Raw genomic sequence first — 25,952 nt, forward strand, 5'->3', positions numbered from 1 at the left:
TGAAACTCCTCAAAACCCACATACTTTTAAGCTAATACAATTACGTAGCCTGCTTTCAAAGAATAGCAGGTCTAAAATAACTGCTAGTGCTTGGACCTTTATTTCAAAACATAGAATTTAATTTTCACAATTTTTTAGCTTGTTGTTGTGGTTTAAGCCCAGCTGAACCCAGGACACTTGTGGGATGCTGGACCTCGCCTTATACTACACACTTTCTTTCGGAATAAAACACACTACTAAGAATTACTACTTCCTGTAGAAGGAGAAACAACGTTTTACTTATCTTCACAGATAATTCAGACATAAAGCAGTGAAGTACACAGATTTAAACATACACACACAAAAAAAAGGAGGACAGGACAGAACCAGCATTAACAAACTTTCAATGTAGTCAAAAATCAGAAATCTCCCTCATAAAACATGAATAAGCATATCTTATTTGCAGGACTACATGTTCTCCTTTAGAGAAAGGATGACTCTCATGCGTACTGACAAAGAGTAGTCTTGAAAAGCATTCATCCTTTTTGAGGAGATTCTGCATTGATATTTTGTTATAAAACAAATTTTCTCTCTGCAAATCCCTACATATGTATTTTTGAGTAAGACCATAAGTATCTATTTAACTTGTTCCACTGTGAAGCCAACCTCTGGTCCTCAGTTCGCAAAATGCATGTGTGAAGACTGAAATATCATTTAATTTACAGGAGATATATAATAAGCAGTTTCATGAAAAAAACTACGTCAAGACAAGCAAAAGAAAAACCCTGTAACTTGCAGTCATTTTCATAATAAGATCTGAAGATATTCCTAATGTTCAAGTATAGACTTTTTCCACTCCCTTTCTTTAAAGAAAGAGTTTATTTACACTTCTCTTTAAAATTAGTGCCACATCCTATTTGTGACAGAACTTCTTAAGGGAAGCCAAAATATAGCTAAGAAAACTAAACCTACATGTCATTTATGATGGTGAATTCTATGACTCAGCTCTTCATCAAACACCTACAAGCACCTGCCGCTTTCACTGTAGAGTCCCCAGCCTGTAATGTGAAGCTGGCAGTGATTGCATATATTGTATATGATTAGAAATTGGGAATAGTAACACACTGGAAACTCAAAAAGCAAAATCGGCACAAGTGAATAGCTGAGAATTCCCCAATTCTTATTTTGTAGTCCTAGCTTGCTTTTTAAATCAAACTACTTCAAATTTTGTTTCCTTCAGAAAGAAAAACTGTTGTGTAGAAACAAAGTTGTTAGGTGAAAATCAGAACATGATTCAAAAAAATCTTCTAACGTAGATGACAAAAGTGTAAATTAATGCAGTCAAACACATACATGATTGACAGGTTTTTAAGATTACTGAACATGTGCTGCTTTGTATCATCATTATAGCCCTGTGCTGCCTCATGGCACAGAAAATTTCTTATTTCTGCTGAAGATGTTGATAATCCGCAGGCAGTAGAAATACATATTTATAAATAATGAATAAAACATTGATGGAGAGAAATGAATGTAAGCTCCCTAACAACATAACTCTGGGTAAAACAAAGACCTGAAAAACTGAAGCCCAGTAGGAAATATATAAAGAAAAGAACACATGTAGAAAACAAATCCCTTACTTCTACTTTAAACCATTGCTGTAAACATACCTAAAGAAGGTTTGTTGTTTCAATATAACAAGACATAAAAAGAACTGAACTCTATTACATAACTTTATTCATAGTTATTAGAAAACTCATATAAAAGAGTCAGTCCACATCTGGTTTATAATTCTTGATAATCCACTCATCTATAAATAAAGGTCACGAAACATACTACAATTGGATTTTTTTACTTTTACTTCATTTTTTTATATTAAATATGACCATATATATAACTGATATCTATGATCTCATTTCAGAAACAAGATTTTGGAAAATGATATTACATTCAGAAGGAGAAAACTGGCACTGTTTCTCATTTTCCATGTCTTTCTAAAATGCACTGAATGCAACCGATTTTATGCCTGTTAATGGCAATTTCTGACTACTTTTATACTAAGCAGCTTATATATGATCTATAAATTAACAAGAAACCTTGAAGTAATGCTTAATTCCATCATCTAATATGAAAATACAGTGGTAAAAGAGCCTGTCTGTCTTTCAAGTGACAGTGAGCTTATATTAAAATGAATGGTATGGCATTAACTTTAGAAGACATATTAAACAGCATTGGAAACATATCAAACAGTTCAGGAAAACTACCTTCATGCCTCCTTAACCTTTTAATAACTGACTGCCATGAAACTGTGAATTTGAATTCTGTCAGTGAATTAATTTCTACAGGTTGGCAAATTGTGTTAATGTTGAAGCTTTTCTTATGGAACCAGTTGAAAGAGAATGCTTGTTAACAGATCATTAACGACACAGCAGTCAAAACCTAGATTTTTACTTAAAAACTAGGAACTGTTTAAGTGCTTAAGAAATCAGTTCCAGCAATTTTAGAACAACTACCTACAGCATCACAATAGAACTGCAGGAAATAACATGAGACTTAGGGGAGACAGCCACTCTGTATGAGTTCTGGCTACTTTGTCATCCATCATTCAGATTTCTCTGAAGGCACTACCGACACACAGTCTCAAAGGGTCTCTCACAGCAGATCATCTGCTTCACTACTCAGCAGCTGGAAACAGAACTGCAAAAAGTGAATCCCTCAAGGAAGATCCTTAAAAAAAAAAGTGCCAATCGCCTATGCAATTATTTTAGCAACCTTTTCCCCTTAACCGCTGATAACATGGCTGACCATCCTCTATCTTAGCATGACAGATTATCACAGTACAAAGACAACTTCTGACAAGTGATGTTTCTGGAAAGCAAATGGGAATAGGAGTAGCAGTGATCCCATTTGGACTGCACCTGAGACTTTCAAGGTGATTAAGCTTCTATTCTTGACCACAGAAATTGTGAAACCTCAAGAAGTGGGATATATAAAATGCTGAGAAGCCTCATGAACCTGACAGTCATAATCTAAACAGACAGAGAAGTTCTTCTCATTGCAAAAGACTGGGTAAATGTTTATTTGCTGTTGTCTTACTTCCATAAAACCAGAGAAGAGTGGCTTCAGAGTTCTGAAAGTGTGCTGTCAGAACATAAAAAAGAGATTATGCCTGTCTTGTCTATTTAAACCTTATCTAGGTCTAATCAAAGCATTTCACAAAGGAACAGTGAGATGACCTAAAAACAAATAAACAACTCCTCAAAACCCCAAATAAAAATCTGTACCCTTTACAGACGATAAAAGCCAATTGCAAAATATAGGGCTGACAGTGTCTGAACAACTGTTTTGCTAAGAAAGTTGTACAAAGTTCCTAGGAGTAAGCACTAACACAGCTTCTGTTCAAAACATCCCCCCCTGCATGTCAAAAAACATTTTTACCACCAAAATTTTTACTTTATTCTCCAGGTTTGGAAAGTTCCTAGAAGTGTTTGAGGCAAAGCAGCTCTGTAGTTCTGGTGTCATAATGACTCTACATCGCATAGCAGAATTAGGGAACACAGATACTGCATTAGTCGTCACTAATTTTGTCAAGTGCCTACCACTGAACTAGTTAATATCTGACCATAATTATTACTTATGACTTATTACCAACATTTTTGCCACTTATAAAAGGGATGTGAAATGCTTGAAGAAATCAAGAGACAAAAGCAAAATGATGAATTTGGTTGCTTCCACACCTTTGTCAGAAAAATTCTAAAAGCCCCCCATTCTCATCTATTTACAATTATCAAAGAAAGACCCTACAAAGCGTAATTCTATTAAATCCCTGCTCATGATACACAGAAGAGTGTTCAGATAATTTGACACACATTGCAGAAATAAAATGCCAACATATTCCGATTTTTAGGTTTGATTTTACATTAAATGTGCTCTCTTTGTATAAGTATACAGAAAAGTAAGCTGAATCATGTTTTCTCTGCAAAAGGTCTCTTTCTGAAGTACTGTGTGATGCCTCTCAAAAAAAGATTAATGGGGTAGAGGCTCCATTATTTTTTTTTATTAATGTACTACCCGTGGCTTATATTAACAGTTGTGAATTCAGAGTGATTTTCCAATTACCAAATGCTCCTGGAAGTCAGATCCTACACTGTTGATTTCTGTTTCTACAATTAGCTACACAGTTTTTTAAAATGGGTACATCATTACAGTTGCATATGCCACATATAGAAGTACTATTCAGGGAAGCTCAAACTGGATAAATTTCATTGATAATGATTACTGATGTAAGCATACTACTTCCATAAGTGAAACAAGACAGAAGTATTTTCACCAACTAATGTCTTCTATTTAAAGTGGAATAAAGCAGTATTTTCACCCTTATACTATACTGACGTATTTACAAGTCCTGCAAAAAAACCCCACACTTGGTGAAAACAATTGGTTTGTAAATATATTGATGTATTAGACTTCAGTCTGAACCTTGCAGAACAATATTTAGCATAAGACTGCTGGGTTTTGCATTTACGTATACATTTCTAATCAACAAGTTGTTCACTAAGACTTGCTTTGAAATACAAAATGTAGCTTTTCCAAATACTTTAATATTAAGACACATTTATACTGAAAAAGAAAGATGAGGACAAAACCATTCCTGAACAATACAGCTTTGATGGATCCTCCTCTCATTTCTGGTCTGAAATCCTTGCTGGTTTACTGCTCCCCAAAGCCTATATCTGTGTTAGGAATCAGATTATGGACCAAAATCTCAGGACTATGGAAGACAAACCTCTTCAATCTTTTAAAAATGCCTTACAATTTAAGTATCCCACTATATAAAAATTAAGAAGTGCTTTCACAGCGATTTGAAAGAAACCGGCATAAGCTTTTTCCCCAAGAAAAATAAGTAGGCAAATACCAGCTACAGGTAGCTCTAGCCTACCATATTTAAATGTGACAATAAAACCTGTTCTTCCAACCAAATAATTCAGGATTACAACCTGTACCCTACTATTGAGAGATACAGAGTGAAATATAAACCCCTACACCGAAAATGCTGTGCAACAACTTTATCACTTATTTCAGTAAGTGAACAAAGTATGCAACTTTTTTAACGCTGTAAAAAATTACAGATATTAAAAATCGCAAGTATAAAACTCAAGGACTTATTATAGGGAGCACAGCTATACACTATGAAATTACTGTTTAATATAATCCAAGTGTCCTGCATTCAAACCTGTGAATAATTTCTGATATGTTGTCAGATGCAGATTATGTTTAAAGTGAATCATAGTAACAATTTTAAGATCTGAGTAACTCAAAATGATCAGTACGCTTAAAAACTAAAACATTACCTTGTCAGTTGAGAAGTCTGACACGTACTGTTCTAATTATGTTCGAAATTGCTTTTTTATCACAAAGATGTTATCTCCTCAGATGAATTAATAGGCAATTATTTTAAACAAAGTATCTACATATATTTTATACAGGAATATATTTTTGTCATTTTTCTGAAATTGATAAGAAAGTACTTCTGACTCAATAGCAGTACTAACCAAAATATCACTTTAAGTAAAAACCGACATCCCAAGCCCTTCCATAATCCCACAACATTGACAGTTCAAGAATGCAATAATTATTTTATCAGTTGGCAATTTATACCTGCAATCATGTCGTCCACAGTACTCATCTTCAGCAGTACCTGTTCAATTAAGCCAACTTCTGTGCTAGTCTGTAAATTACGGACGCTTTTACGTAGAATTGCTGTGAACATACTCCAGATTTCTGCTTGGCACGTTACATCACAGTGCTCCAAAAGCTCTGACATGCACGTAATGCTCTCTGCATCCTGGATTATAAAGTTCATCTCTAGATCAAATTCACCACCAACCAGCTACAAAAGAAAACAAGAACAACATTACAATGTGAAATACATAGCTTAGTGTCTTTCATAATCTTCACTGTGACCAACACTGATTTTTTTTTGCATTATGAGAGAAGTAATTTAGATATGACAAACTCACAGCTATGATCTGTATACAGCAAATTAAAAATCAGGCTATGCAAAATATAGCTTGTACAAAATCTATACACTATCATATAATACTACTTTGGATTTTGTCATAATGTTGGATACAAGACTTCCATAAAACAAATTAAAAGATATTTGAAATATTCCTTCCTACAAAGTAACTGAAATGGCAGCCTGGCCCAGAGGGATGTAGTGCAGAAGCCGTAGAACCTGGAAAGCTCACAAGCTGTCCTGATACAAGTCAACATTTGCCCTTAGTTACATGTTTGCAAGACTCTACTGCCCCTTCCACTGTACCACCCAAACAGTCATGCTCAGAAAAGTATCAGTGACATGCTTTGGACCAATGCAGACTTGGAAAACTTGTTCAATTATACCATAGATCAGATTGTCATGTGGCCAAGGAAACCCACTGCTAGTGCAAGGCAGAGACAGCACTGGCAGAACAAGCACTCAGGCGAAAAGTGATTTAACAGCAGTACTGATTAAATTACAGCCTGACTCCTATCTACCGAGACGCTTGCAAAACGCTATCCGAAGTCCTGAGCTCCCATTAAATAGCACAACTACCAGGCACATTTAAAAAATCAATCTTACTCGTTCTAATGGCAAAACCATCTTTCATTTCTGAAATAAAGCCCGACTCTCATGCATCCTACTTTATCCTAGTAGCTTTGAAGAATTTTGAAGGCACCAACGCTAAATTTCAATAACTGCAAATACCAACTTTAGAAAGGCAAAGCAAGAGAATAATTCTAAAATAATTTTAAGACATTATTTTCTAGTTGTTGCAGAAAAATATGTAACTAAAATTGCAATAATATCTTTTAAAGATATTCAAAGAATTCATCCAAGTGTAAGTGTTTAATTTCAAGTAACGTTTAATAGAAGGCTGCTTCATAGTCTAAAAGCAGCACTCCAAACAAGAAGCTGAAATCCTATGCCAACTTCTTTTTGACTGTTGAACCCCTCCAAATATTCAAAGTCTTCCTTCAGACCCAATCTTCAGACAAAATTGTTAAAACTAAGCAAGGACTAGCTTTGGCTTCTACCGTAATTCATACTTTTCATCCACTTACAAATTACTTTTTCTCTGTCAATTAACTGCTAATAAAAATTTACAATTTTCTAACCTAAAGCCTCTAATATATTAAATATATAAACTTAGTTCTCCTGAGACATTTAATTACATTCAAATAAAACTATTATCCTAACTGCAAGAGGGTAGATTTAGACTAAATATTAGGAAGAAATTCTTTACTATGACGGTGGTGAGGTACTGGAATAGGTTGCCCAGAGAAGCTGTGGCTGCCCCATCCCTGGCAGTGTTCAAGGCTAGGCTGCATGGTGCTTTGAGCAACCTGGTCTAGTGGTAGGTGTCTCTCCCCATGGAAGGGGGGGTTGGAACTAGATGATCTTTTAAGGTCCCTTCCAGCCCAAACCACTCAATGATTCTATGACTATGACTGGTATTTTAGTTTAGAAATTGTGACTGCATATCATATATTTGAATGTTGGCTAAACACATAGTGTGTACCAAGGGCAGGCAATAAAATGGTCAAAATTAGAAGTACGGTTCTTTTACAGTTATTCCTTAGAATCATTAAATAGTTTTACAACGGAAACCACCGAATTTTCAAGAAATCCTGGTGGAGTTTCTGTTTCTGAAAACAGCAGTAACTGCTGCACACTTCAAGAGCAATCTGGGTGGTTTTTTTCCAGTATCTCTCCACCTGGATGAGCCTGTCTGAGATTGTTGAAAACACACAGAGGTAAATCAGGCACCTGTGGAAGACAATCAGTCTCTCTCAGATGCTTATTCTAAGATGAAATGAACCCCTTCTGGAAGTGTCTAATTTTTCTATTTCTTTCCATGCAGGAAATACAGGACTAAAAATTGTATTTGTACAGTCTGAATCCTTGGATATATTCAAAAGCCACCTGGACATAGACCTGGACAATAGGGTCAGCTGTCCCTGCTTGTGCAGGAAGGTTGGATATGAAAAGCTCCAGAGATCAATTCCAACCTCAACAATTCTATGATAAAATTTAGATATACAATTTTCAGATACCTAATTTAGGCGAGATGAATCCCACCATTTGTTTTTGATAACAGATGGACCTAAAATCAAGGAAAAAAATAGTAATACCTCGGTTGGAATGCAGAGGATCAGTACAGACTGATCTCTCTTTCCTCAAACACTATTCATTGTGAAATTTGTGCTAAATAGATTAATTAACATAGAATGGTTAAAAAAGACTAAAATAAGTCAAACTGTATTTGCTTGCTAATGTAAACCAATATACTGATATGTGACATTTTAAAAGACTGAAATAGACCTCACTATCAGTCTAAAGTGATGGGACATTTCAATACTGTTAAAAACAAGCTGCCTGTATATAAAACATCTCAGAGAATCTGAATCAAAAAATACACTGAATGCTAGTAAAATTGGATTTATGGAGAATCTTCGACTGGGATATGGATTGTCTGGTAGGCACTACAATTATATGACTTGTCCAACTGGCAGCAAGAGATTTATAATCTACCAGAACAACTTTTTATTTCCACAAAGAAAACACTAAAATGTATCTGATTTGCCCTTAACTGCAGTTTAAGAGTATTTCAGCCTCTATCGATGATCACAGTTATGAAAATCAACTTAATAAAATAAACAAATTGATGAACAAATTAATGTTGATAGCAAAAACTTAGCAGGCAGGGCAGTACTTTTAAAAAGTAGCCATCCTAAAAATTAACATAAATCTAAAATATTAACAGTCATGATAAAAAGAAGTTTCAGAAGACTTGAGAAGGAAAATTTTAACAAAAATGGAGCATACAAAAATAATGACATAAATTGTGCTCAAGAAGTAATACAAAGCAACCACTTCTGCTTTAAAATGTGAAAAAAATATAATTCAGACAAGAAAAGCAGTAGAATATTCACTACAAAGAGAAGCATTCTCTAACAATATTTCTGCACTTTCATTTCTCAAGAAAAAGTAGTAGGTAAAAAGGAATAATCAGTCAGTCTTCACAACAGAGGGAGGTTATCAGTGGAGAACCACAGCAATAATGAGTTGATGACAAGTGTGGATACTAATGAAAGCACAAAGTTTGCTAAAGAACCCAAAATAATTAAATACGGTTAGAACCCACCAACTACTGAGGGCTGCAAAGATTTTCTCTATTAGCAAGTGGCTGGCCAACCACGTGTAAGAGTTCAAAGTTAGTAAATTCAAACAAATACCACATTATTATAGTTTTACCCATATGTACAAAATGTCAGGCTCAAATCTGATATGATCAGCCACAAAAGAGATCTTGGTGTCTCTATGGGTTCTACTTTAAATAACCATGGCACATTAAAAACTGTCAGTAGGCAACTACAAATTCATAATTAAATCTGCAACTTTATAACTTGGGTACAATTCTGGATGCGATACCACACACAAAAAAGTTAAATCATACTGCCATAAAGTAACTTAGTTTTAATATAATGTGTGAAGATTTCTGTAGTTAGACAAATTCATCTACAGTACAGTATGAACTCTAAGATAGAAATCCTTACAGGAACCAGTACACCATACTATAAATCAATGTTCTTTCCATATGATAGATCTCAAATACAACCTTTTTTCTAATGTCAAACATTTGGTCTTACTTTGCATTTTTCAAGTGAACATTTAATACTCAGTAAAGACCATGCTTTCACTGTGATTAAGTATCCTGAATTATTGCCTGTACTTTGTCAAGCTCACGTACCACTGCTTTTTAACTATTCTGCATCTTTCACAGCACACCTGTAAGAAATGAAGCAGCAAACTAATGTTCACATTGTGTTTCCAAGCCAGACGACTATGGCCAACAAACTTAACTCCTCCTGAAGAAGTAATGACCTGGCAGTTATAAGCAAATTAGGCTTTCCTGTACTGAGGTTTTTTACAGACTGATGCTCCTTGCAAATTGTTCCAAGAATTTACCTTATCCCACACCACCACCCTCAAAAGCAGCTCACTACTCAGAATCTCTTCTTTTTTGAATACTGTGGCCATTCCTCAGTAAGCATCTGTCGTTCGCTGTGCTATGCAATAGAAGTGTTTCTTCCTGAGTTGCTGCAACTACACAGAACTTAGGCTTGTCTTTCATGCCCTTTAAATCTAGCATAAAGGTGAAATACTCATACAAAATGAAGAAACTCTCTACATATGTCTGGTATTGTTCAGATCAGTTCTCAAAATGGAGCAAAGTATGTGCTGTTGAACATCTAGAATTAAATGGTTTACTTGTGAAGATTGGAACTCTTCAGAATCATATTCTTCAAAACAAGTTCTAAAGAATGGATTGAAATGAAAAGAGAACAGAATAGAGTATTTCAGTTGGAAAGGACATATAATGCTCATCAGGTCCAAATGCCTAACGAATTCAGACAATTCAGGGTTGCCATGTTATTAAGCATGTTATTAAGGACATTGTCCAAATGCCTCTTGAACACTGACAAGCTTCAGATATTGACCACCTCTTTAGGAAGCCTATTCCAGTGTCTGACCACCCTCCCAGTAAAAAAATACTTCTTAACATCCAGTCTCCCTGTCCTTCCTTGGTGCAGCTTTGAACAGCTCCCACATGTCCTATCACTGGATACAAAGGAGAAGAGATCAGCACATCTCTTCACTTCATCTCCCCAGGAAGCTGGAGAAAGCTATGATGCTGCCCCTCAGCTGTTTTTTCTCCAATAATAGATGGCTTCTCAACTTGAAAATTCATCAAATGAACACAGAAGGAAAAGAAAGACAGCAATCAATGTGAAAAAAACAAATAAACAAATGGAACATCAGGATTATGTTTCCAGACAGACCTTGACATGCTTGTGAGGTGGGCTGATGCCAACCTTATGAAGTTCAACCATGACAAGTGCAAGGTCCTACACCTGGGTCAGAGCAATCCCAGACACAGCTACAGGCTGGGCAGAGAAGAGATTCAGACCGGCCCTGCAGAGAAGGACTTGGGGGTGTTAGTCTATGAGAAAATGAACATGAGCCGGCAGTGCGCTCGCAGCCCAGAAAGCCAACCGTATCCTGGGCTGCATTAAAAGGAGCGTGACCAGCAGGTCGAAGGAGGTGATCCTGCCCCTCTACTCTGCTCTTGTGAGACCTCACCTGGAGTATTGTGTGCAGTTCTGGTGTCCTCAACATAAAAAGGACATGGAACTGTTGGAACAAGTCCAGAGGAGAGCCACGAGGATGATCAGGGGACTGGAGCACCTCCCGTATGAAGACAGGCTGAGGAAGTTGGGGCTGTTCAGCCTGGAGAAGAAAAGGATGCATGGAGACCTCATAGCAGCCTTCCAGTATCTGAAGGGGGACTATAAGGCTGCTGGGGAGGGACTCTTCATTAGGGACTGTGGTGACAGGACAAGGGGTAATGGGTTAAAGATTAAACAGGGGAAGTTTAGATTGGATATAGGGAAGAAATTCTTTCCTGTTAGGGTGGTGAGGCACTGGAATGGGTTGCCCAGGGAGGTTGTGAGTGCTCCATCCCTGGCAGTGTTCAAGGTCAGGTTGGATGAAGCCTTGGGTGGCATGGATTAGTGTGAGGTGTCCCTGCCCATGGCAGGGGGGTTGGAACTAGATGATCTTAAGGCCCTTTCCAACCCTAACTATTCTATGATTCTATGAAAATCCTACTTAACGGCAAAAAATCAAAGACAGCAGAGGTCAGAACTTATTCTAGGAAGATTTCATTAAAAATTGCTGAAGACATGAAGACTTTTCAATACAACTTCATCTGTGACTAAAAGAAACCAAACAACCGCTAAGCATGAGGATTGTAAGAAGTGCGGGAGATGCAAAAGGATATTTTAGAGGCACTTGGCAATTTTTTGGTTAAATGAAAACCGTGAGTGCATTCTGCTAAAGTAACAAAAACACAGTAATGCAAATGCACAGAAACACTATAAAATGTGAGATTCTCAACGACAGGAAGATGTCTAAACACTTTTGGTCAGGCAAAGATAATTTTTCAATTTTGTATTAATGAAGATCTCTTTAAGTGTTTAGAATGCTAAATTACATAAATCAAACTTTTCAGTGACCAATATATGTGCTGACCATATGCACTTGTTAACCTAAATGTATCAAAACAACTACACAGAGAACCACAGATAACCAAAACTTATTTTCCATAATTTGTATATATTTCTCTTAAAAAATATTTTCATTTTTAAAAGCTTAATCATTGAATTAAGTTCTTTAGAGATCTGAATTACAGGTATGTGTATCTGCTGTAATTTTCAAAATTCTCTTTGCCTTCAATGGAACCTAAAAGGTGCTTCTGGGAAGCAATTCATCTCTCTGGTTTTAGATGCAACTTACCTGGTTTTAGCATGAAATTAGTATTTTCCTGGAAATGTACTTTTCACTGACTGCAAAAGGACAACTAGTTCAGACAAGCACATCTAAAGTTTAACCTTACCCAATGTGTTCACAGTATGGTTTATAAGTGAATGACAGCACTAAAAGGACTGATTCTCATGTGAATCACTACAACAGCATCTAATTCTCCACATTACCATACCGTTGTTAAAGGAGCTTTCCTTTATTTTAGCTTCAAAAACATTTTTATCCTGAATAATGTATAGCACGCACACAGCAGTGTGCCACTAACAGAATGCTACTTCAAATTTCTTGACAATTTAAAATTATTCCAAGAAAAGAAAATAATTTAAACAACTTCTATACCTGCTGAGAATGTGTGACTGAAGTAACACATTCTGCTTCACTTCTGGTACTTCCAAACACAAACTTGTTATTATGCAAACTTAAAAATATATCAGTGAAATACTTACCTTTGATTTCTTAATAGTTTATTTTGGGGAAGGAGGACACTCCTGTATGTTTATATACTGCCTCTGCCTAAGGTAGAGCTAATTTTCTTCATGGCAGCCCATATCATGCTGTGTTTTATGCTTGTGACTAAAACAGTGCTGATATCACACCAATATTTCAACTAATGCTGAGCAGTGCTGAGACATTGCCAGAGCTGCCTGTTTCTAACTCTGCCCGCTCAATGAGTAGACTGAGGGTGTGTAACAGGTTGGGAGGGGACACAGCCGGGACAGCTGACCCCACCTTACCAAAAGGACATTTCACACTGTCATGCTCACAAAGAGCACTGGGGTAGTCTTTCCAAATTAGCGGTTGTACAAAGTGTAGCTGGGGATCAGTCTGTTTGTGAGAGGTGGTAAGTGATAGCCTTTGCATCACTTGCTCCCCAGACATATTTACTAAACTGCCTTTATCTCAACCCAGGAGTTTTATTCCCTTGCTTTGGCTCTTCTGAGTATCTCCCCCAGTGTGGTGATGTGTGTGTGGGAGCACGTAAGGTAGCAGGTGCTTATTGCTTTCTGGGATAAAGCCACCATGGTTTAAAATTTTTGGCTTCTGTCCTCCAATTTACTTTACACAGTTTTGACCACGGAGCATCACCGCTCAACTCAGTAAACTAATGAATCTCATATAAATGCTGTTAAAATAAGTGCTGAAGGGAAAAACTGTAAATTACAGTGTCAAACCATAATATGAAACAGAAAAATTTGCTTAAGAACATTAGCCCAACTAACCTTGAGCATTGCCTGCTGAGTTCTTTGAAAAACTTTACTTTTCAAAGTTGGTTTCAGAACATCAAACCCCAAAATTTTCTGAATACACTATAAAGCATGTTTCCTGATTTCAAACAAGCACCAGTCCCAGTACCAACCCCTGAGGAAAACCACTTGTCACCAGTCTCCACTTGGACATCAAGCCATAGATCGCAACTTTGAACCATAGAATCATAGCATGGGTTAAGGTTGGAAAGGACCTTAAGATCATCTAGTTCCAAACCCTCTGCCATGGGCAGGGACACCTCACACTAGACTCCATCCAACCTGGCCTTGAACACTGCCAGGGATGGAGCATTCACCACTTCTTTGGGCAACCTGTTCCAGTGCCTCACCACACTCCCAGGAAAGAACTTCCTTTTATGTATCCTGAACTTCCCCTGTTTAAATTTAAGCCCATTACTCCTCGTCCTATTGCTACAGTCCCTGATGAAGGGTCTTTTGTCTGCATCCCTGCAGGCCCCCTTCAGATACTGGAAGGCTGCTGTGAGGTCTCCACGCAGCCTTCTCTTCTCCAGGCTGAGCAGCCCCAACTTTCTCAGGCTGTCTTCATACAGGAGGTGCTCCAGCTCCCTGATAATCCTCATGGCCCTCCTCTGGACTTGTTCCAATAGCTCCACATCCTTTTTATGTGGAGGACACCAGAACTGCATACAGTACTCCAAGTGAGGTCTCACAAGAGCAAAGAGGCAGGATCACCTCCTTCGACTTGCTGGTCACGCTCCTTTTGATGCAGCCCAGGATACGGTTGGCTTTCTGGGCTTACAGTGCACACTGAAGCTGGCTCATGCTAAGCTTCTTATCAGCCAACACCCCCACGTTTTTCTCTGCAGGGCTGCTCTGAATCTCCTCTGCCCAATCTGTAGCAGTGCCTGGGACTGCCCCACTGCAGATGCAGGACCTTGCACTTGGCTTGGTTGAACTTCACAAGGTTGGCATTGGCTCACCTCACAGGCATGTCAAGGTCCCTCTGGATGAAATCCCTTCCCTCCAGCATGTCAACTGGACCACATACTTAGCATTGTCAGCAAACTTGCTGAGGGCACACTCAATCCCACTGTCTAGGTCGCTGACAAAGACGTTGAACAAGGTCGGTCCCAACGCCAACCGCTGAGGGTGTGAACTTTCATCTTTGTAGAGTTTTCCAAACAAAAGCAAGCACATGTTAGAATGTGCAATTATAGATAGTAACAGACACAAGGTATGTCTGTCAAGACCCATTCAGTCCACTCCTATGATTCCAGTATTTCCCAAGTCCCAGAAGAAATTTTTGCCGATTTGATAAGCCCTGCAAAATAGCATTCATCAGTACTTATCTAATGATAATGGTAATGCTTAAATAATGGCAATGGTAACATTAAGTCACTTCAGCAACCTGTCCCAAAGTAACTGTACCCAAGAAAAAAGGTTTCTGTCTATTTAAACTGAGTTACTTTTGTCTTAAGATATTGTTCCAGGTTCTCATTGATTCTTACTATCAAATTTATAAGCTGTAGTCCTATAAATACTAAGAGACAATTTTAGTCAACAGAAGCCTACAGTAAATAGACTTACAAGACTAAGGGTTTTTTTTTTTAAACCAGATTTGTCAATATTTGTCCTATTTTTCTTCTCTAAATAACTCACAGGATAGTGTGAGATAATTGTTATGGTTTATGACTGGTCTCTCACAGGGTTCTAGCTGTCATGAATTATTTAAGACTTTTTGTGCAAGGATAAAACCCAAAACCTCAACCACTAAAGCAGTCACCACAGAGACCACAAAGACAGTTGTTTTACAAAGCCAGAAGTGCATCCTAATTGCCTTTCCCCCATCCTTTTAAATTTATTATGTGGTTCTTCAGCCAATGAAATAATTTCTTTAATCTGTAGAAGATAATACAGTCAATGACAAAGGCCAGAATCATACAGTAAAATAGTCAGTAATGCAACTTTAATAATAATGCAACTTTACCACAAAAGATAATTTGAAAGGAAGAAACTGGGAGGTTGATAAACAAGCATAAGAAACAATTTATCAGTGGTCAGACACCTTCCCTAATATAAGAGGCTTGCTGGATCTCATAATTGTTCAGCTTTCCCACACTGAACACCATTTTATGCAGAACTGCTTGCATTTTCCACTTTTTTTACATAATCCAGAAGCAAGGACAACGTAATTAGGGTTTGGTGCAATTATGCACCTACAGCCAAGGTAAGAGAGAAAGTTTTGGTTAATTCTAATACTGTATGTGTGTTCCCTATTTTTGTTACTTAGTCTTATGACTTTAGTTTGTTACACAAAGCATCCCAGCACTTGAAAAATATACACGCATCTTTCTATAGATGAAACCCATAAGGAAATGAAACCAAACTACTGCAGTAGGAAATCCCTGTACAGAGAAGGTTATCCCAATATTGCACTATTCTCTCACTGTGTTTGCCTGGTGTTACTATTTGAAGTACTGCTCAAGAAAACAAAACCAGCAAAATGATCTATCCAGCCTATCCATGTGCCAAAATGCCAAATATTGACTAAAGGGTGTAAGAACAGGATAAACATATACTAGATTTCCTCCATTATACAGTCCCATTCTCCCACTGCTTGTGACACAGGAATTTCTTGACCCAGAAATAATGTCTTTGTTTCAACAAGCTGTTGGATTTCCTTCCATTAATTTCTCTGATTAATTTCTGAACTCTCATCTTTTTGGATCCTCAACATCCTACAGTTATTATGTTTGGAGATGCCTAACGTGTTACTCAATGCAGTTTCAGAAAATAAATTAGAATACAAAGGCATTTAATACACCTTTATTAAAAAGACAAAAAAACACCATTCCATTCAACTAATTGATATGAGAAAGTAAAAAAAAAAAATAAATAATCAAATTAGATCACACAAGGCACCAGTCAAACTCTTTAACTGGTCTTGCGGCGTCTTACAAGCACTTACACACCCTTCATTTTTTATGGAAATGTACAAATTACTAAGAAGTAATAAAAACTAAGGAAAGGACTTCTAAACAAAGCCTCCTCAGATGGCTGGGTGCAGTTACCTTGCCTCCCCTTTCAATTTCTTATATAATTAGAAAGGGGAATAAAATATAAGAAGGAACCTTAGATACAGTTCACTCTTTCTACACAATATTTTTAATATTTATCTAGTACCATAAACCCCACAGGATCTATGAAAAGAACTTTTCAGATCTCATTTTAAACATCCCAAATCGAATCTTGAATATGTGAAATGTTAAAGAGCAACACAGATACTTTGTGAAAAGCAATCTGAAAATATGATTTTTGCTATTCCATATTTTTACCTTACGAAATGCATTGTTTTATATTAATGCTGATTTAATATTATATTATTTATAATTCATTATTATACTAATTAAAATTTACATTAAAAAAATTACAAATGTTTTCAGAGACCCATGCCTTAGACCATCAGGATTGACACAGAGTAGGGGTTTCCCCTTCTGGCTTGTGTAGAACAAAACTGGTTCTTGATTTAGGTAAAAATGATTAAGTTGTTCTATTATTGGTAATTTATAAACAATGGATTGCTTTGTTCTGATTCTGAAGGTCTAAGTAATTAACCAAATATTCTATGTTTCTGTATTTTCAGTACACTTCTCATTAGTCACAGCAGCAGGAAAATCCATAAAAGAAAATACACTTACTTATAACTAGCTAAACGGAATTAAAAAAGGCAAAAAGTTGCAAAACTAAATTCTGACTGCTTTTAACAACTGAGAGAAAATAAATAGCTCAACTGTGAAGTGGGCATCACTCCCAAAGAAAAAAGAGCACAGGCTCCGGAAAACAGAGAAGTTGTTGGGGCAAACGAAGTAAAGTCAGTGTCAAAAATGTTTATTACTTGAAAACACCCAAATCTGTATCAATTTGTCCTTCAAGAAGTGCCAGTGAAATTTCTGTTATCAAACTTAAGCTTCACTTAACCTCAAGCAGCATATATTGCTCCCTCTTTAGTCCAACATGAGACTTCAGGGTTTATTTCCGAATGTTTCTCCTATGGAGTTCTGTGTGGAAAGAAATACCAGTTGAAATAGTGTCACACACCTTCCACTTCTCCTCTATGTTGAAAAGTAATCTCTAGTACTGTAAATAATACTACTTTCAATACCAGTGACAATACTGATGCAAATTTTATCTGGCTTAGACACTTTCCGCTTCCTCTCTTGATGACTCAGATCAGCATTCTAGTAACACACTCCAAGTTTGATTGACATGGAGAACTTAGATTTTTCCCTCATTAATAAAGACATTTTGTTTTACCAGCCCCCCTCCTAATCTGAAGTCAGCCAAAGCTACGTAGTTACTGCAACACGAGAGCAGCTTAATGCATGTAAAATCCACCACCACCCCCCCCCGAGGTTCCGGTAGCAGTGGCCATGCTGGAGGGGCCTGTGCAAGCTGACAATGGGACTGCAAAGAGGCCCATGTGCCCACATGGGGAGAAGTCGGGAGGTGAGAGGGATGATCACTCCTGGTCTTGTTTCTCTCTGGTTTAAGGGCCATGTCAACCACACTATACCAGCATTACAGGAGGAGGTTTAATTTATTTTAAATTACTAAAAACTGTAAAGATTACAAAGGTTGATTAAGATTATATTGCCTTGGATTAAGTATTTTTAGAGGTGGGTTTTTTCCATTTGTTGGAACAGGTGCTTAAAGATCTGAGGTTGGAGCATCATGGACTGAATACTATTAAGTCCCTTCTTGCTCCTGGTAGAAGAGAGAAGTGGGGAGGGCCACAGATTCCCTAGTTTTCACAGATTTGAAGCAGAACAAATGGGCCCATGGTGTGCACCGAGCATACTTGACTAAAATTATCCTGTTAAGGCACAAGTACATTTGAAGCAGACTCCATACTGACAAACACTCAAGACCCCTTATTATGTGAAATGGTTTTATTAGAACATTTCCTCTGAATTTAAGTTAGAGCTTTAATAAAATTTCTGTGTTTCAAAGCAACAAAAAACACATTAATTGCATTTTTAAGAAGTTATTTCAGAATTAGTCCAATTAAAATAATTTTACCACAAAAAAGCAGCCTTAGGATAGGTCTAATAGTCTTAAGTGTATAAGAAAGGCTAAGTTCACATATGAAAATGCCTCACAGTTTGAGGGAGATAATAAAGCAAGACAGTATGCCCCTTCATTAGTTGTAACAGGTAAAAAAATAAATATAAAAATAAAGCAGCTATCCAAACCACCTTTAACAATACAGGACAACACAGCAAGCGTGCAAAAGCAAAGTGGGCGGAAAGCACCCTATTACGAAAATTCTCATAACCCTTGCTCTCCTACCTCAAGTCATTTTAAGTATCTTAGTATCACTACCAGATATTTAAGTATCTTAGATGAATAGCAATTTCCACATAGTCCTGTCATCTGATTCATTTTTTGATATTCCAGCCAAATCGCATTTACAATGTTCCTTTTAGATATTACTTCACTGTTAATTATTTTCAACTTACATCATTTTCTTAAAAACCTTGAACTTAGAGGATTCTTAAAAATGCATCAAAACTTACTAAAGTATTTAGCATGCTCAGTCTTAATAGAAGTGTAAAACCACTGTAATCTTTCATCTAAGCATTTACATCTTTAAAGCACAAGCGTACATGCATTTCATGTATAATCAGATAACCTAACTAGTATTTAATGTTTAATTCAGATCACTGGTGGGATGGAATTTTAAAAAACCTTCCAATATGCTACAAGAAATTATTTTTTTTCCACTTTTTATTTTGTTGGTTTAGGATGCCCCTCTTTTTAATGCAACTGTTTTCATATCTGGGACACTGCAGTTGTATATAAACATACATACTGAATAATCTATATTAGAAAAATAATAATTAAGCCACTTCAAAGATACTTAACCAACCACATGAAATTTATTTTTCCTAGATAAATAACATTAATTTTATTGCAAACTAGGAAAGCTAGGAACACAGACACATGAAGATTGACTGTAAATGCTGAATTAGCTGAATAAAACTTTTTCTAATTCAAAACGTTTACCATCAACGGCAATACAGGTATTTCATACTTTGTACATTTGTTCAAAGGGGGCAGCCAAGGGGGAGGTGCTGATATCCTCTCTGTGCTCAGCAGTGATAGGACATAAGGGAATGGAGTGAAGCTGCATCGGTAAGATTGGACATTAGGAAAAGAATCTTCACTGAGAGGGAGACTGGTCAGTGGAGCAGGCTCCCCGAGGAAGTGGTCATGGCACCAAGCATGTCAGAGTTCAGGAGTGTCAGGATAATGCTCTTAGTCACATGGTTTAGCTTTAGGTAGTCTTGCAAGGAGCAGGGAGTTAGACATGATCTTTATAGGTCCCCTCCAACTCCAGACATTCTATGGTTTTATGATAATTTGTATCAAAGAAATTGACTGAAGAATAACATGGTTTGCAGTGTAAACCAAGCTTACACTTTTGTGCATATGGTTTTATGATAATTTGCATCAAAGAAACTGACTGAAGAATAACATGGTTTGCAGTCTAAAACTTTTGTGCATTTGAAAAGAGGTAAGAATTCATCGCACATCTTTGTGCTTCGACTCCCAACACATCACAGGACACAGTCAAATTTCATCAGAAAGACATTGCAGAACATTGAGTTACTCAGTTCTCACAAGACATGGACTCATAAAGTATACTCATACATGGCAAAGTAGTATATTACTACCTCTATCATAAAAACTCAGCAACTACCCAGTCTTCCTCCAGACCTTCTACTACTTCTCTAGACAGATCTCTATGCATTTTTTTATTTTAAAATTTAAAATGGGATTTTCTATATCAAGCACTTCACTCAACTTCTGGAGGCTTCATATTAATAACAGATTTGCTGGAAGCTTCTTTATCATACACAGTTTAGACACTTAAGCTACTTGCATGTAAGAGAGCTATTTAAGTCTTTTCACAGACTGACAAATGTACTTCAGATTTTAAATGCTACTTATTCTTTCATGCAACATGGTATCTACATATTTACATATACAACAGCAACCAGAACCACAAGACGGCAATCATCTACTTGCAATTGTGTTTAATAAAAATTCTTAAAATGTCCCAAGTTGCATGCTGTGAAAATAATAAAAATTATAGTTTTTAGAAAAGGCATGTTAACATGTACATGGTCATAGCCAAATCAGACTTAACACCCACAGCATGTGAAAACAAGGAGTTATGCAACAGAAGACATGTATGACCAAATGCCATATCTATCACATTTTATTAAAAAAGCCACTATGGTCAAATGCTTACAGAGGCTATAGGAGACTGAAGTGCCACAGATTATTTTTCCTTCTGTTTTAACTTGAAATTCTCAAATCCAGAAGATGAAAAAAATAAAAAGGAAAGTAATTTCTACCTTTTCAAAGAGTAAAAATCATTATCAACAACCCTTTCAGACTACAGAAAACAGAATATTCCACATAGCTACTAAGTAAAACTATTAAGATGTCCTTACATGATTACTGTCAAAGTATTAGCCGTCTCGCAACTCATTGTGAAAGACAAGATCCAATCTGACAAAATTCTGGAAGCACTTGTTCAAAATTGAAAATACTGGCAAATCTTTTGCACTGTTCTGCTAGAAGTAAACACTATATGAACTTCTGATCTCTTTAATAAATAGTGATTTACAACACGCAGAAATAAGCTTAAACGCAGATATTAAGCATGCTTCACATTCTTTTATCAAATATTTTCAGAAGATGCCTGCAATTCATCACATTGGAAATGGGAATACAGTCAACACTGAGTAACTGAAGATGATAAAGAGACATACACACCAAGTTCAGGCACAGGAAAAATGCCAGGAAAGCCCCTGATAATGTTCCTTACATAATATCTCCTAGAAGACAGCTGTCTATGAAGTGACCACACACTAGTGCTTCCCCAGTTACAGTAGGCAAGCTCAACTTCTTTCAGGTCTGCTCAGGCTTTTGTAAGTATTAATCCTGCATAAAGTGTATGTATCTAAATGTAGGTAAACTAGAAGTAAAAATCAAATTGATATCAAAATTTCAGTACAGTGAGGTGTTTTCAGAGAGAACAAAAAGCTATGATTCATACTGCAATTAGTCAGGTGAACCTTCAGCCAGATAACAAGATAATTCTGGATGGGGACCACAAGAACAGACTGCAGCAAATCAGCAAAGGACTGCCGAAGAATGAGCTTCAATCTAGCTGTTACAAACAAAAATTTACTACCTAATCTGGAGTATCAGTAAATGTTAGGAATTCAGTTTATGCATGCCTTCATTTAACTACACTTAGTACTCCATGTAATGTTGTGTAATTAACATATCAGATTATTACAGCTTTACATTTTTATTAAAAACAATCTACCCAAAAGAGTGCAATAGGCAAGACAGGCAAATTTCTGCTTAGTGAACTTCAGAACATCAGTTTAACCAAATTTTAGAAACCTGTCTGCAGAAAGAGCAATCTTTCCTTGCAGAAGACTTTTTTAAGCATAACAGATAGAGAAAGTAGACATTTCAAAGATAGTTTTAACTAATGAGCAGAAAAAAAAACAGTTACAATGAAAAAAAAAATTATTATAGTATTTCTGTAATTCAAACCAACTAATACAGGAGATAACAGACTGACTGGAAACAAAGGAAAACCAGATTGTCCACATCAAATATTTTACAGTGACATAACTGGGAAAAAAACCAAGTCGCTTTATAATGGTCAAGATAAGTCCCCTGTAAAATTTTTTAAGTCCTTTGAAATAATTGCTTAAACATCTGACATTAAATGTGCATTGATTTTACTCTGCAAGCTCTATGCCTGCGAGCAAGGTAATGAATAACTATATTGATCCATCTGTTATTTTCTCAGATTTCCTGAGGTTTCCTTTGGTTTTGTTTTTGGTTTTCTTTTTTTTACTGCCATTGTGTTTAATAATCTGATTACCTGTTCCAACATGGTGCATTAAAGCTACGAGTCTAAGATTAAAAGGGAAGAGGAAAATAAATACATTCCATTTTGTTTTCTTTTGATACTCACTGCTGTGATACAAACTACCCAATTTCCAAAATACAGATCCGAATTTGCTAATAAGGAGTAATGCCTGTGTTAAGGCCTTTTCATTACAGAAAATATACACCCTTGGTTGGTGCTGGAAAAGAGTTTTAAGGGGAGACAGCAGAGGGTGAGAAACCTATTCCCTAGGAAACAAGAGATCCCATGAGAGAAGTAGATACCTTCCCAGTCATTAACAACCATGAAAAACAAAGACTATAAGATCTGAAGCACTAAACCACTTCTGGTTATTTTTTTTGGGATACTTTCCCCCTTCCACACACACTCCCCTCTCCCCCCCCCTTTTTTTTTTTTTTTTGTTTTAATCACTTTGGGAAATAAGCATGCTTTTTAGGGACGAGTAGCTGGAAAGCTGGCTCACAGAAACTTTGGGGGTGTTGGTTGACAGTTTTATCACCCCAAACTTTAAACAAATACCCCACACATATACAGAGACTCCAATTCCACAACTAGATGAACCCAAAACTTTCCAAAGAGTCCAGGTATGCTTTTCAATGAACAGAGAAATGTAGTCCCCCAAACTCAAGCATCCTAGGTGTCGGTACATACCTCCTATAGATAAGACACTGTGGGTGAAGTTGCCACTGCAGTATTTATACACAGAAAGTATAAAAGTTCCTACTGTGGATCTGAGGGCTTCAGGGGAGGAGGCGCAGGAGGAGCATTTTGCTAAGTAAAGCCCCAACAACACAAATATAATACTATTCTAAATTTTACTTTTGATCAGCTAACATTTTCTGACAAGTTACTTATTTGAAATTGCCTTTCCCAGATCAGGTGGAAAGTTCCTCAAAGTAGCCCTAACATTATGTTCCTAATACCACCACACTGCTTCTGAGCTATTTCTGTGCTAGCTCCATGGAAACAAAGACATAATTGTTCACTCAAAAGGCTGATGAAATTTCCATTACAAAATACGCTTATAAAAAAGCCTTTACTTTGTGTTTTTATTATGAGAAGAAGAGAAACTAGGTTATTTTCTGTTCTTTACTGCAAGCTTTAGAGACTTGTGTACAGATTTAACCAGCACCACTGCTGTAGTAAAAAATTAATTCTGGTGAAGCTTAGCAAACTTTGTACAATTAAGAAATCCAGTTATGGCTGATGACTTCACTTATGTTTCAGGGTTATTTGCTATGTCAATCATCACATTGAGAAAACGGAAATAAAAACATGTATGTGACTTTATTTGATCATAAATTTGGCAATTAAACTGTTAAACCATAAGCTAGTTTTAGAGAATTAGTATAAAGTATTAATATTTATATATTTGTGTAATGTTTCTAAGAAAAAGATATTAAAGCTTTCCTGCTGCCGAAACTTCATTTATATTTGACTGATGCCCCTCCACAAGAACATCAAGAACACCTGTAAGAATTCCTTTCATTCCTCTTGAGTCTTCCACCTTGCAAGATGAAGATAATATTCTTTTACCCCTTTACTTTGATTTATGCCCTTTGTCTCTCATGAGAAATTTCTGCCTAAAAGGATGTATGATTAAAAAGACTATCCATTGTAAAAATGTTTTCCTCTGGTTCCTCCATACAGAAAAGTGAGTACCATTACACTGATCATACAAAATTACTCACCATAGTCATGGTTTTATCAGATGGGAGGACACCAAGAAAAAAATACCTTATGTCACAATACAGTTCATAAATATCTTCAATCAAAAGTAATGTAAAACCTAAGTTCCACTACTCTACAACAAAGAGATTAAGAACAAAAACAGGGACAGTGAGCAAACGTTTACAGCACCAGATGCAGAAACCTTACAAAAATAATCAGTGGAATGAGCTCTATTTTCCATGTAACAGCTTGATTATAGCCATGTTCAAACCCCTACTAACATGATGGGTACACTCAGAAAATTCCTGCTCCAATGGGGTTCTAGGTTAAGGACCTGATGCTGAAATTAATATAATTATTTTACCAAATATCTGCTCTGGGCTGAATACTTTTGACAGTGTATTGCCAAAACAACAATGGGGAAAATAAAACTGCATCTTTACAGTCACTTCCTGAAAAACCTCTAGCTCGCTTTTCTCTGGGAAGTATCTTAAAATACAGCAGTTATCGGAATGCATTTTTGCTTTTGTATTCAAATTTAAGCAAATTATAAAGTCCTTCCAAAGAAACATGTGTTTGCCTGTTCTTAGATTTGCTAAAGACCATATAAACACATCCAAAATCTTAATTTCAAAATGTGTAGTAAGAGGACATGGATACTCTACTACTCCTCCTCCTGGGTAAATTCACAGATAGTGGCTTTATATTCTATTAAAAATGTACATCTCATTTTTAATTTGCCTGGTTCCAGCTTGTGGCCATTTGTTCTTCTGATGTTTTTTGTCACTAGGTTAACAAGACTTTTAGAAACTCTTACCACAAAGAATTCCCTACACGCTTCTAATGAAGTCACACCTCATCTTCTTTGATAAGTTCATTTGACTGAGCTTTATGTCCTTTCCTGCAAGATTTTCTCTCACAGACATGAAAAGAAATTACTTTTGAAGGCTGGGGTTGTGGGGGGGTGGGTGGAGGGATGGGATTAAAATGAAGAAGCTCTAGGCATACCAGAGAATGAAAGGAAAATAAAGAAGTATGATATATGCATTGTTACAGAGAATCTTACATGAGCGTACATTTTAAAAGAATTTATGCACGCATACTTGACAAGAGAGAAGTGAAAAGGAAAGAGGAACTGGGAGAAGCCAACCATTTACCTTCACAATTTTGTACTTCCTTCAACAGCAAATAAAAGATAAAAAAATGCATAATGAAAAATTTGTTCTCCTAAGCAACACTCAAGTTACCTTACATGAAAATAAACAACCCCCTCTCAAATCACACTTTTTACTTCTGTTCTTATGAAAACAACTGCATCTCAAGAGTTCCTCACTCACCCTAGCCCAGCCAAGTGAAAAAACCTTAACGTCAATTAATTTTGTCAAAATTGTTAATGGTCTCAAGTATTTTTCTTCCATGTAACCTTAATGAAGATATAAAGAAGGTTACCTCTTCAGTCCCTCCTCCCCTTGCCCCTACTGAAAAATGTCCATACCTTCTTCCTTCCTAACTCAGTTCTTTCTTCCTCATATTATTCTCCTACTTCTTGGTAGTTATGCAAGTTCCTATTTTTCCATGAATACAGCCAAATAACAGTATTCAAGATTTGTTTATAAAACCAACATTAATAGTTTAACTT

At 36.5% G+C, this 25,952-nt stretch overlaps 1 protein-coding gene across 2 annotated transcripts in view; it reads right to left on the minus strand.

Moving 5' to 3' along the window:
- NBEA (neurobeachin) overlaps positions 1 to 25,952 on the minus strand; it is a 510,937-nt gene that overhangs the window by 411,475 nt on the left and 73,510 nt on the right. For both annotated transcript variants that reach the window (XM_065678397.1, XM_065678396.1), the window contains exon 2: positions 5,635 to 5,866. In XM_065678397.1, the coding sequence (XP_065534469.1) occupies positions 5,635 to 5,866 (232 nt within the window). The remainder of the gene's footprint in view (positions 1 to 5,634; positions 5,867 to 25,952) is intronic.

The sequence above is a fragment of the Lathamus discolor genome, chromosome 4 (assembly GCF_037157495.1).
Source record: "Lathamus discolor isolate bLatDis1 chromosome 4, bLatDis1.hap1, whole genome shotgun sequence".
NCBI lineage: Eukaryota > Metazoa > Chordata > Aves > Psittaciformes > Psittacidae > Lathamus > Lathamus discolor.